The sequence below is a fragment of the Ictidomys tridecemlineatus genome, chromosome 13, assembly GCF_052094955.1.
Source record: "Ictidomys tridecemlineatus isolate mIctTri1 chromosome 13, mIctTri1.hap1, whole genome shotgun sequence".
NCBI lineage: Eukaryota > Metazoa > Chordata > Mammalia > Rodentia > Sciuridae > Ictidomys > Ictidomys tridecemlineatus.
In genome coordinates, this window is record NC_135489.1 from 3742754 (window position 1) to 3756485 (window position 13732).

General features: G+C 35.5%; 1 protein-coding gene across 3 annotated transcripts in view; it reads right to left on the reverse strand.

Annotated features, from left to right (window-relative positions):
• Znf407 (zinc finger protein 407) overlaps positions 1 to 13732 on the reverse strand; it is a 421370-nt gene that overhangs the window by 167754 nt on the left and 239884 nt on the right. For all 3 annotated transcript variants that reach the window (XM_078029872.1, XM_005334380.5, XM_078029873.1), the window contains one exon: positions 873 to 1039. In XM_078029872.1, the coding sequence (XP_077885998.1) occupies positions 873 to 1039 (167 nt within the window). The remainder of the gene's footprint in view (positions 1 to 872; positions 1040 to 13732) is intronic.

A 13732-nucleotide genomic window follows, 5' to 3' on the forward strand; every position in this document is an offset into this window, starting at 1 on the left:
AAATACATTCTGAGAGGTGTAAAGAAGACCACAAAAATACCAAATACTTCACAGTAATATAGTTATACTGATATAAGGAAAGTACTCAGATATAAGCATATAAGGAAGTTTTCGGCCCACTGTAATAAGACAAAGAAAAACAAATCATAAACACAGCACATGACAACAGCACACAGCTGGAATCTATAGTGATGAAGGCCCTAACTGAGGATTCTCAGTACTATGTCCAATAGAGGTGTGTTCTCAACACTGTTTCTGCTATCAACCTCTGTTTAAATTCCAGAGTCCTTTCTATGTCTTGATGCAAATTTATGTTAATTTATTTCTTTTAGTGTTTATTTTTCTGAAAAAAATTTACAGTAACTCAATATAGATTAGTCTCTATATGTTATCAAAAACTTAGACCTGACAGCATTCTTTCCTGAAGAAAGGCATTAACTTATTTAAAACTTTTAAATAGTAAGTAAAATCAGGACTCAATATTATGCACAAATATTATGGGACCTAGAACATGTCTGTAAGAAACGAGAAGACTTGCTCTCTTTGAAAACTTAATATTCCAAATGATCCTTGACAAAAATCACATCTAAAAATATGTGTCAATACACACACTCACACATGCATGCACATGCGCACGCGCACACACACCCACACTCCATAAATGAGGTTCCAGATATGAACCTATGCATGCTCACAAGCATGCACACATGCTTTAAAATGTCAATTTAAAGCTACCCTGAGTATTACTGAAAGGTAATAAATGATATCATACATTTTCATATGCAATTACTACATCTTAAATACATTCTATGACTAGGACAGTCCCCCCTCCCCCCCCCCTCAGCCAATGGGACAGAAGGGGCGTGGCACACCTGTGTGCGTCCTGTAGTGGTCTTTCATTGCAGAGGCTGTGAGGAATGAATAATGGCATGTGGGCCAGGAACACTTAAATGGCTTTTCTCCCGTGTGGAGTTTCATGTGGTTGTTCAGGGCCCACTTCTCTGTGAAACTTCTATCACATAAGTGGCATGTAAATTTCCTGCATGAAAGAGAAAGAAAACAATGTAAATACTGCCTGCACAGGAACATCAAAGGCCCCAGATGGACCCTGGGTAACCCTGGAGTGTGGCGTGCACACAGCCTCTGTGAGGAGAACTGCAGGCCTGGTCTGTCATGTCTGTATAACCAGGCATTGATTTTTCTGTCGAGGCCTGGCACTTCAGCCATTTATTCTCTGCTTTGCGGTTGGGCCCAACGGGTTTGAAAAATTCTGTTACAGTCCAGTCACCCCTGAGGCAAAAGTGAGAATAGATTTCACCTGTACAGGCCTACACCACTTATCCAGGGCACAGGCTGTCAGAGCAAAGGCTAAATGAAATGCTATCCATACTCCACCACTCAGACAAGCCCTGCTGCCTGCCAGGCGGGTGCCTGGTGCTGCTGCAACTGTGCCTCGCCTCAGACATCCAGCAGCCCACACCACAAAGCTCCTAGCGAGAAAAGGGAGTCCCTATGGCTCCCTGATTGAGGGGGGCCTCTGGGTTATCACACTGGTACCCAAAAAAAAAGCTCCTTTGATAAAGGCAAAAACATCTGAACTGTAGATTGTTATAAAAAGAGTCTATGACCGAAAGAAATTGCAAGTTATTTCCTATATGGTAGGGGAGGGTGGCTGAAAATAATCAATAAGTATTATATAATAAAATATTTCAGGTTCCAAGTTCAGTTTAAGCTTTTAATAATAATAATAAAGGAAATGTGAACCTTTAATATATTCTCTGGTTGATCTTATCATCTCTTTGCAGAAACCGACATCTATAAGGTCATCACTAAAAATTACTTTTTATATTTAATACTATTGGGTTTAAAACAATCCCTCTGACAATGAGTCTAGTTAATTAATTTGGGATGATTAACAATCAAATAAAAGAAAATTAAAATTCAATAATCAAAAGTAAAACATTTTAATAAGTTGATAGGCATCATGCCATGGCAGTTGACATCAACCACATTCAAGTAAACTGCACTTTTACACAGTTAGTACAATTAAAAATGTAAAAGATCATAGCACTCTTGTCTTAAGTTATGAACAAAGAGCTCTATAAAGAGAATAACTTCCATAAAGGCTTTAATCATGACTTTACAGATTTCTTTAGCCTCATTAGGGCAGATTAAGAATCCCAGCTCCAAATAGAAAACTTTTCCATTTTGGGGTATATGTGGATTACTTTAACAAATAAAACATTCAGGCTTATTATTATGAACCAAATTATAAATTGCCTTTTATAAAACTCTCTCATTGTGTATATTTATAAAGTTAAATCTTAAATGGAATAGAAGCATTGCTAAATATTTTAGAAATGCCATAACATATCATAAGTGCTTCATTAATAGTAAATTGCTTATCTATTTATCTCTACAATGTATGTGAAGAAACACTATATTTACATCCATTAATGCAGTCTGATTTCAAAATTACTATATCATTTGATCATTGCTTACTGGTACTAGAGAATGACAAATATAACTAAATACTTTGAAATGCACTGTAAAAAAAAATCATGTCTGTATATCTCTTTGACAGGTCTTCATGCATTTAACATTTCAAAACCATGACACGGATCTTATTTCCAAGATAAATTCCCCTATCTACTTATTTCTTCATGTATTTATTGTGGATCTAACCTTCTCCTACAAGAAATAAATAAGGAGGTTAAATAGATGCTATCTTTTAACAAATAGTTTCTCCAGACTGTATTACAACTTCATGAATGACAAAATAAATCCCTCATTTTAAAATCTACCATGATGTACATTTAACAAAATTACCTGTATGAAACCTCAGTATATGTACTCTATTATTCATATGTAATAAAAATGTTAAACTAAAGCTCAGTGCCTGTCATAAAACAACAAAAGCCAGATAACAAAGAAGTAAGACTACTACTGGACTTTCAGAAAACCTCATATGTTTTACAATCTGCTTTATGAAAATAAATAAGTTCACCCACTGACAGCTTGAAAAGAACTGGAAATATTACCAATGTAAACTGTCTTTATAAAGATTAAGACCTACTTATTGATGGGATGTCTCCTGGAATTACACAAGTTCTGACCCTCAAATATTCTAAAATACTTGCCTTCACTCAACATCAGTGGGGAATTCTGTCATCTCCCAAGGGACTCTGGCTCTCCTGGGGCTTGGAGAAGTCCTCCTGAGATGTCGCCAGGAGACACCATGAGCTAAAACAAAGGAGTGTCAGTGTGTGCTCTGGATGGAATTCAGAAGCACCTGACCATCTGCCACTGCAAAAACACTGTCTGGAGAGTACAGAACAATCAAGGAAAATGCCTCTCAAGGAAATTACAAGATACTAAGAAAGAAAAACTATTCACAAAACTAAATTCTATGCTAGGAAAAAATGTAAAGTGCCATCATAAATTTAAAACAAGGGCAATAACGGGATAGGGGAGATTTGAGACTTCCCAGAAGTGGTCTTTAATTTAGACTTTAAAAGGTAGGTGACAACTGGAAATGTAGAGCCAGCAGGAAAAATTCCAATCATAGGAAATGCATGAGAATGCCTTGTATCTGGAGGAAAGGCATTCGCAGTGCCCTGCCCAATGGGACTCCACACTGCCTGCAGCGTCCTGAGTGCAGCCTGCATGGTCAATCAGGGGTATGGCAAAACCCTGTGACTCAAGTTGTGAGGTTAAAGGTCATAAAATATTTTCTATCCACCTGTGGTGTTTTTACATAAGAAACTTCTGGCCTAATTGAATTTGTAATAAAAAGATGTTTACTTTGCAAAACTAAGCTAGTGGAGACAATTTTTTAAGAAGGTCAGTTGAAGGATGTACAAAGGTAACTAATGGGCAATCTTTTAGAGATTACAGCCTTAGAGGGTAAATAATATAAGAACATCATGACATTTGGTTCACCCTACCAGTAAAGCCAGAAAACGGCCTGGTACTCAGTGGAGTTGTATGAATTATTTTATACCACCTGGATGAAATGAACTGTGATGAAGAGTTTGAGTTCTTCCTCTAACCTCACAGCCTTCAGAATCCGAATTCAAAATATGGACATCTCAGTAAAAGGAGTCATTCATCAAGCCTCCCAGTTTTCCAATATTTTGTCTTTCTCTTTCCCTGGCACTCATGTTGGTTCACAAATGGTGGTCTATCTCAAACCAAAAGGAACGCAGGGCTGCACCTATGATCTACGTGCACAGACAACAGCCATGTTTTCTATATTTGCTTTCTTTTGGGACTACAAGCTTTTGAAACTAAATTTTAAATTTCTAAACATTTATAAATCCATATTTTTAAAAAACAACAGGATAGCACAGCAGAGGCATGAGAAACATGCTCAGCAGAATGTCTTTTCTGAGCAGAGAAACTGACTCCCTTGCCATTGGCAGCTGCTCTGGCTCCTAACTTCTTTGTATCTGCTTCATGTTTACTGAAGATACACCCACCATGCAGTGCCATTAGATCTTGAATCAAAAGGGCTCAGCTTATTCCCTCCCCTTCCCTTCCCAGGGCTTCAAGAGATATATTTACTAGATACAAAGAGATTGGAAAAGTTGCAAAAGGAAACAAAATCACAGGCCAAAGAAATCAAAATGATACCAGATTTCTCACCAGCCACCTGGGTAATCAGTAGGAATGACCAGGAAATTTGGGGGAAAATAATTTCAATGGTATAATGTTATTTATAACATCTTTAGCAAGTCCAACCAAGAGGTGTTTTCATTAGAGTTCCTGGGATGGAGATGTCTATGATGAGAAAAAATGTGAAATAAAGCCCTTTTTTGCTTATGGGAAACTTGATGTGGCAGTCAACTTAGAGTTAATCTTTTAGTACAATTGTATAAGGATTCCTAAATTAAACAGGGATTCCTAAATAAAATCAAAGATTTTTTCTGGTATTTTGTTATGAGAGGGCCCTCTACCCTTAGCACTCCTGTCAACCTACAGTGTCCCTGAGTGCTCTGCCTGCTATATTCAGGGGCAGCAGTACAGGACAAGAGGGTTGGAAAGTGCCAAGAAACTTTTTCAGAAAGTTTCTTTTTGCAAAGTAGAGGTAACACACTCAAGATTTAAATCCACATCTCCAGCTTTGAAGAAAATATACTAAACAACCCCACTGTCAGCTATATAACAAAAACTAGAAATTCTCGTCTGGGTGTTATTAGGTATCATGGACAAAAGACAAAAAATAAGTAAAGGAGCTAAATTATGATTATATTAATAACAGTTCTGTCTTTATAGATATTGTGGGCTTAGTCTCTGTTAAAGTATTTGCCTGCTTTTAAATATCTAAATGGCAAATTATACCATTTACATTGGTATAACATTTATAATGGCATCTTTCCATATTATAAAAGTATCAAAAAATGAATTTTTATACTCCCTCAAATTACATATTTAAATATTTTTTTAAAAAATTAAACTCTAGTAGGTAGATATTCATTTTATTAGAAACTCAAATGAAAAATCTGCATACATCCCAACTATATACAAAGATACAAGTATTTTGAAAAAATGCTCTTAATTTATTTTTAAAAAGAATTAAGATAAGAAGTATCATCAATATATTTTTATGTTGTTTCCTAATCAGTATAATTCAGGATGATTCTAAAATATAATCACTTTTGCTACACTTTTTAAATTAAACATGTTCTATTTCTGTCTTTTATTCCAGAATAATATATTTATTTTAAGTTAGATGCCACTGAGAAACACTGTGCTGTGGAGGTGGGAGTACTAAGGATTAATTCTGTGGACCTCTACCACTGAGCCACATTACCAGTCCTTTCTTTGATTTGATTTTGAGACATTCAGAGCTTAATTGCCCAAGCTAGCCTTGAATGTGCTGTTTTCCTGCTGTAGCCTCCTGTGTAGTGAAGATTATAGCTGTGCACCACTTTGCATTGACAAATACTTGCAAAAGTATAGACATGTAAAAATAAATGTTCTCAATTAACATTCAAACAATCATAAGATGAGGAGCAGGCAAATTATGAGTTAATCATGAAATGAAAGACCCTTATGATATGAACATGAAATAACTAAAGCCACATATATAATTAGTTAATTCATTTCACATCATGAGGTCACATATATAATTTTTAAAAAATCTTACAAATGTAATTGCATTAAAACAAGAGTACGATTATATCACATATAATTAAAAATAATCAACATTAAATATATAAACATGAATCCCACATGCAAAAGAACATACTATATCACTGGAGGACACAGCTAACACCTGTCATGAGGTTCAGGGAGCAGACTAGTACAGTGACAACTACAGCTCTAACTTTTTGTTGTATTTTAAAAGAAGGATTCTGAAATGAATATGACTACAATTAACATCACCCAGTTTTTTAAATTTTCATAATTCAAAACTAGTATTTAATTAAATAAACAATATTCCACCTTTCCTCCATGACACCTTGGGGGTAGTCTTGCTAAATTAATAAACCACACAAACCTATATATATTAGAAACAAACCAATAAGCAAGCAAGACAGGGTGCCACAAATAAAACTTTCATAAAAGAGTAGGCTAACATTTGTCAAAATATTTAAAAAGTTATGTAGGCACACTCCCTTTTGAAACTGTGATACAGCGGTGTTGATTCATTGAAAATTATTACTGTAAAACTAAACAGATATCAAAAAAATTTAATTGACAGATATTGCTGCTCTTTGTGAATAATAATCAATACAGAAATATAAAAGCAAGGGAAGGTTTATATAATTCCTAGCAAGAAAACCCAACGTCCTAATGAATGTTTCAATAATTTCTAAGTTACTCAAACACTACCAGTGCACAGTTTCTTTGGAATAAAAGCTTCCTTTTGAATGATAATAATTTAATAATTATATAATGATACATTAGGAGATAGAAAGAAAATGATGTGGTCTTTGTACATAGGGTTGCCGCCATGCAAGTTTCTGCAGAGCTGCAAATAGAACTGAGAGTGAATCCTTCTTGAATAAAGGAGCCCATGAAAGGGCAGAGAAAGACAACCACAAAGAGCAACTGTAATGCTCACTTAATTCACAGGAGAAGATTATACTTAAAAAGTAACCTGAGTACCCCAAAGGATAACCAAGAAAAATTGAAGAAGTTTGAGAAATTTGTCCACAATAACAATTTCAGCATCTATAAGCATCACACTTATGAGATGCTTTTCATGTTTCTGGCCCAGGAAACATTTAAGTAAAAATAAAAATATGCAATACTGCTTTTAGACATAAAGAACTATTCGGGCTGGGGATGTAGCTCAAGCAGTAGCGCGCTCGCCTGGCATGCGTGCAGCCTGGGTTCGATCCTCAGCACCACATACAAACAAAGATGTTGTGTCTGCCGAAAACTAAAAAATAAATATTAAAATTCTCTCTCTCTTTCTCTCTTTTAAAAAAAAGAACTATTCATATGTTACAGGCACTAAAACCACAACAGATATTTCAATATTATTCCAGAGTAATGCTGTTCATCTTATTTCTATGTAGTTCCAAAGTACTAAACAATGCTTAAATGTAATGTGCAACTTTGAAATAGAAAATAAAAAATTTCAATTTTCTATAAATTGAATTATCAAAAAGGCATATCAATAGCTAAAGAGCAATAATTATATTAAGAAAGTTAATGACATCATCCATCGATAATCTACTTGAGAATATGTGTAATGTATATATAAAGGCCTCAATGAATAAAATCAAAAGTGTTCCATGATGATATTGATGTCTAGAATATTTAAATTAGGCTACTATTTTGAAAGTCTCCTGTTTCACCTTACATAAAAACAGGAGCATAATTTATATCAAGAAGCCATAAAAACCTAAAATTAGTTAAGATCTCCTTTCCTAAAGTCAACCCTGAAGACTCCAGAGAAGCTTCCAGAGGAGAATGGGAAGTTCCCTCAAGGGCTTCTGCACACAAAACCAGGGAGCTTGCACTTAGCTAAGAGTCTCCAGGGTCTTCTTGCCCTGAACAGGTGATAATTAGTCTAATTAACAGACTAGATCCTTTTAACTAGTAACAAAAAAAATTTAACCATGCTGAAGCCCGTCATTTTTAAATCTCTTAACAGCACACTGGCTGCAAAAGCTGTAAAATATATTTTCCTACTTCATTTCAATTCAATTCAAGGGTTGAAAAGGTTTTTGTCAAAATAATTTTTGGGAGGAGTTAAGTAGAATATTAATGTCAAGACATCTTAAGTCAATAACAACCAAGATAATGACTAGTTCTACAGAAAGACATTGGAGGACTACAACTGCTGTGTCCTAAATGATCTGAATTTGTCTTTAAAACCTCATTCCTATGGAATTTTTCATTGTCAAAGAGACCATAAACTCCATAACCATCCTACACAATATTAGTTGGATTTCTCCCCCATTATATCACAAAAACTCAGCAATACATCAGTGTCTCAGATCAGGGGTAGGAAACCCTCTGTGTAAGAACCAGATGAAAAATACTGTCAGCTCTGGAGCCATGAGGTCTTTGACACAACTACACACCTCTGCCAAGGTAGTACAGAAGAAACAGAAGACAGTGTGTAAAGAAATTAGTAAGGCTGTGTTCCAATAAAGCTTTATTTACAAAAGCGAGCAGTGGGCCTGATCTGGACTATCCTTTGCCAATCCCTGCCTCAAAGGATGGGTCATATTCTTCCACCTCTACTCTCCAAATACACTGATCTACATATAGTAAAAGAATCAAAAGTCCAATGCTGCTGGCAAATCGAGGTCCTTCTTAGGATTAAATACCCTTCTTAGGATTTAAGAAGTTATTTTCCCCTGAAATAGTTCAAGTTTCTTATAGACTTTAAAATACTAAATGTAGAGAACAGTTGAAAGGAATTATACTATATATGATATCCATTCCAGTCACAGGCTCTCTGTCCCTTTTGAAAACCACTCTTTGCAACTATATCAGGAAATAGAAATAATTCTAACTAACCATAGAAGTCAAGTCCTACAGAACAAGACATGCATTAAATTTCTACAGTTCTCTAGTCTAGACTAAATTAAATTTTATGACTTCAGGTTAGATATGAAAACACTGGATTTATGTAAGGAAGGTTAAACAGTAGTTACAAATACAGGACTGATATTAATGTTTAAATAAAGTATTAAGAGCATTTCTTTTAAATCACTGTTCTTACCAATGTATATAAAATAACAAAATGTATTCCAATAGCTTATACCTTCATCCCAAGGCCTTGACTAGCTTTCAACCTTTGGACCTTTATAACAGAATTCTAACAATCTCTAAATTACTATACTTCTGCTACTTCTATAATAATCAATCAATAAAAATGATGTATTAGGATATACTGTGTATCTAGCAATGATCTATAGTATGGACAACCTTTAAATAAACTAAAGACATCTATTTCTCCCAATTAGGAGCCTATGACACAATGATGAACACTAATGTCTATGAAATCATAAGAACACAATGCCATCACCAAAAAAAAAAAAAAAAAAGAAAGAAAAAACAGATTTAAAATATGTACAGAAAAAAAAACCCCCAGTGAAAACAGAATACTGGAAAAGTCTTCTTGTGTAAGGTGGACTTCAGATATGTCTGGCAGGTCACAGTTGACTCCTACAGTGCAAACAACAGCAAGAACAAGCTCAGCGTCAAAAGTGGGAAGAGATAGAGATGTGGCACCTGGAAGTGGTGAGCCAATCATAAGATGGGATGCAGGTGTGATGCACAGGATACAGAAAGTCATGCACTTTTAGCTCTAAAGTTCAATGGTCTTGATTGCCAGGAGAAACAACCACTCTCTTTCTGTTTTTTACTATCTGTCCTCAGTCCATGCTCTTTACAATTATTTATCATTTTGTAAGAAACTACATACATGTAGCTTTTCTCTTCACAATTATCCATGATCAGACAGAGAGAACATAGGCACACAACCCACACCTATGTGCATGCCTAGAAGAAAACCTATTGTAACAACTGTCTCAATCTGAGATTTAGGATAGACTCACTTTTTTTTTTTTTGGTAAAGGGATCAAACTCAGGGGCACTCAACCACTGAGTCACATCCCCAGCCCTATTTTGTATTTTATTTAGAGACAGGGTCTCAGTGAGTTGCTTAACACCTTGCTGTTGCTGAGGTTGGCTTTGAACTTGTGATCCTCCTGCCTCAGCTTCCTGAGCCACTGGGATTACAGGTGCACGCCACTGTGCCCGGCTAAGATGAAATCACTTTTAACTTTGGCCAAGTAATATACAATCTACCAGGCAGTGTTTTAGTAGTAACCAGAGAGATTTGCATCAAGGTACTTATTCATACTACAAAAATGTTTTTTTTCAGAATCCTGAGAACATGTATAATTTGCAGGTCAACAAAAAAAAGTTTTAGTAATTGTAATGATGAAACTATTTAACATGGTCATAACAGAATTAAAATGAAACAACAAATATAACTGTGGATATATTTAACCAAAAAAGGCTTACAGAGAGGAGAAAAGCACAAATAAAAAACCAAATGAACAAATGCCATTTTATTCCCTTTTATTGCTGAATTGTGTATATATGCCACGTTTTTATTTAATCCATTCATGCACTAAAGGGCATCTAGGCTGGTTCCATAGTTTAGCTATTGTGAATGGTGCTGCTATGAACATTGATGTGGCTGTGTCCCTGTAGTATGCCGTTTTTAAGTCCTTTGGGTATAGACTAAGGAGAGGGACAGATGGGTCAAATGGTGGTTCCATTCCCAACTTTCCAAGGAATCTCCATACTGCTTTCCATATTGGCTGCACAAACTTGCAGTCCCACCAGCAGTGTATGAGTGTGCCTTTTCCCCCCACACTTATTGTTGTTTTCACCAACACTTATTGACTTTATGCATAATAACTGCCATTTTCACTGGAGTGAGATGAAATCTTAGAGTAGTTTTAATTTGCATTTCTCTAATTGCTGAAGATGATGAACATTTTTTTTCATTTTTCATGATTGAGTGTACATCCTCTTCTGAGAAGTGTCTGTTCAGGTCCTTGGCCCATTTATTGATTGTATTATTTGTTTTTTTTGGTGTTTAGCTTTTTGAGTTCTTTATATACACTAGAGATTAGTGCTCTATCTGATTTGTGAGGGGTAAAGATTTGCTCCCAAGATGTAGGCTATCTATTCACCTCACAGATTGTTTCTTTCGCTGAGAAGAAGCTTTTTAGTTTGAATCCATCCCATTTATTGATTCTTGATTTTAATTCTTATACCATAGGAGACTTATTAAGGAAGTTGGGGCCTAATCCCATATGATGGAGATGAGGGCCTATTTTTTCTTCTATTAGACAAATTTTTACTCATCACACATCAGGGTCTGTGGTTTTATTCCTAGGTCCTTGATGTATTTTGAGTTGAGTTTTGTACATGGTTAAAGTTAGGAGTTTAATTTCATTTTGTTGAATATGGATTTCCACTTTTCCCAGTACCATTTGTGAAGATGCTATCTTTTCTCCAATGCATATTTTTGGCACCTTTGTCTAATATAAGATAATTGTAGTTTTGTGGGTTAGTCTCTATGTCCTTTATTCTGTATCGTTGGTCTACCAGTCTGTTTGGGTGCCAACACCATGCTGTTTTTGTTATTATTGCTCTGCAGTATAGTTTAAGGTCTGGTATAGTGATGCCACCTGCTTTACTCTTCCTGCTAAGTATTTTTGCAGCTATTCTGGGTCTCCTATAATGCTAAGTGAAGTTAACCAATCCCAAAAAACCAAATGCCCAATGTTTTCTTTGATATAAGGAAGCTGATTCATAGTGGGATAGTGGGATAAGAAACAGGAGCATGGGAGGAATAAACCCCTATCTCTCACCATGCACAAAATTTAACTCAAAATTGATCAAGGACCTAGGAATTCAACCAGAGACTCTGTGTCTAATAGGCCCCAATTTCCTTAATAAAACTCCTATAGCGCAAGAATTAAAATCAAGAATCAATAAATGGGATGGACTCAAACTAAAAAATTTCTTCTCAGAAAAAGAAACAATCTGTAAGATGAACAAAGAGCCTACATCCTGGGAACACATTTTTACTCATCACACATCAGATAGAGTACTGATCTCTAGGGTATATAAAGAACTCAAAAAGCTAAACACCAAAACAAAAATAAAAAAACCAACAAATAATCCCAATCAATAAATGGGCCAAGGACTTGAACAGACGCTTCTCAGAAGAGGATGTACACTCAGTCAACAAATATATAAAAGAAATGCTCATCATCTCTAGCAATCAGAGAAATGTAAATCAAAACTACTCTAAGATATCATCTCACGCCAGTCAGAATGGCAGCTATTATGAGGAAAAACAACAATAAGTGTTGATGAGGATATGGGATAAAAGGTACAGTCATGCATTGCTGGTGGGACTGCAAATTGGTGCAGCCAATATAGAAAACAGAATTCCTTGGAAAATTGGGAATAAAACCACCATTTGACCCAGCTATCCCTCTCTTCAGACTATACCCAAAGGACTTAAAATCAGCATACTACAGGGACACAGCCACATCAATGTTCCTAGCGGCACCATTCACAATAGATAAACTGTGGAGCCAACTAGATGCCCTTCAGTGGACGAATGGATAAAAAAAAGTGGCATATATCACAATGGGATTTTACTCAGCATTAAAATAGAATAAAATCATGGCATTTGCAGGTAAATGGATGGTGTTAGAGAAGATAATGCTAAGTGAAGTTAGCCAATCCCCCCCCCCAAAAAAAAACAAATGCCAAATATTTTCTCTTATATAAGGAGGCTGACTCATAGTAGGGTAGGTAGGGGGAGCATGGAAGGATTAGATGAATTCTAGATAGGGAAGAGGAGTGGGAGGGATGGGGAGTAGGCAGGGGATTAGCAAGGATGATGGAATGTGATGGACATCATTATCCAAAGTACATGTATGAAGACATGAATTGGGTGTCAACATACTTTATATACAGAGATATGAAAAATTGTGGTATATATGTGTAATAAGAATTGTAATGCAAAAAAAACACAACAATGTATAAAGACATGAATTGGTGTGAACATACTTTACATACAAAGATATGAAAAATTGTGCTCTATATGTGTAATAAGAATTGTAATGCATTCCACTATCATGTATTTAAAAAAATAAAATAAAACAGTCAATAAAAAAATAAAGGTGATCTTTTATTCCTGGTATGTATTCAGGTCAATATTTCTGAAACTCTTAGGAATAGAATGCCTCTACGTTTTATATCATAATAGAAATTCCTTGTATCTTACTAATATAAATCAAGAGAATTTTCTATATTTTACAACTGATTAAAACAATAATAGTAAGAAGCCACAGTTTCTCAAAACCAGTAATTCCTGCCAGCTCCAATTCTCCAATAACAAACTGTTGGTGACTCCCCCGCCCCCCACCGTAGTACTAGAAATTGAACCCGGGGTGCTTTACCTCAGAGCAAAATTCCAGCACAGACCTTTTTATTTATTTTAAGACAGGTTCTCACCAAGTTGCTAAGGCTGGCCTAAAACTTAAGATCCTGTCTCCGCCTCCCAAGTAGCTGGGATGAAACGTGTGCAATTCTGCCTGGTTCTTTTGCACACTTAAAAAGTAGTAGTTTTCTGTAGAAAATTAATAAGCCAGAGACTGACTATAAAGTAGTGTTTGAATAACATCTATAACCAATGAGATGTGTAATAAATGATATT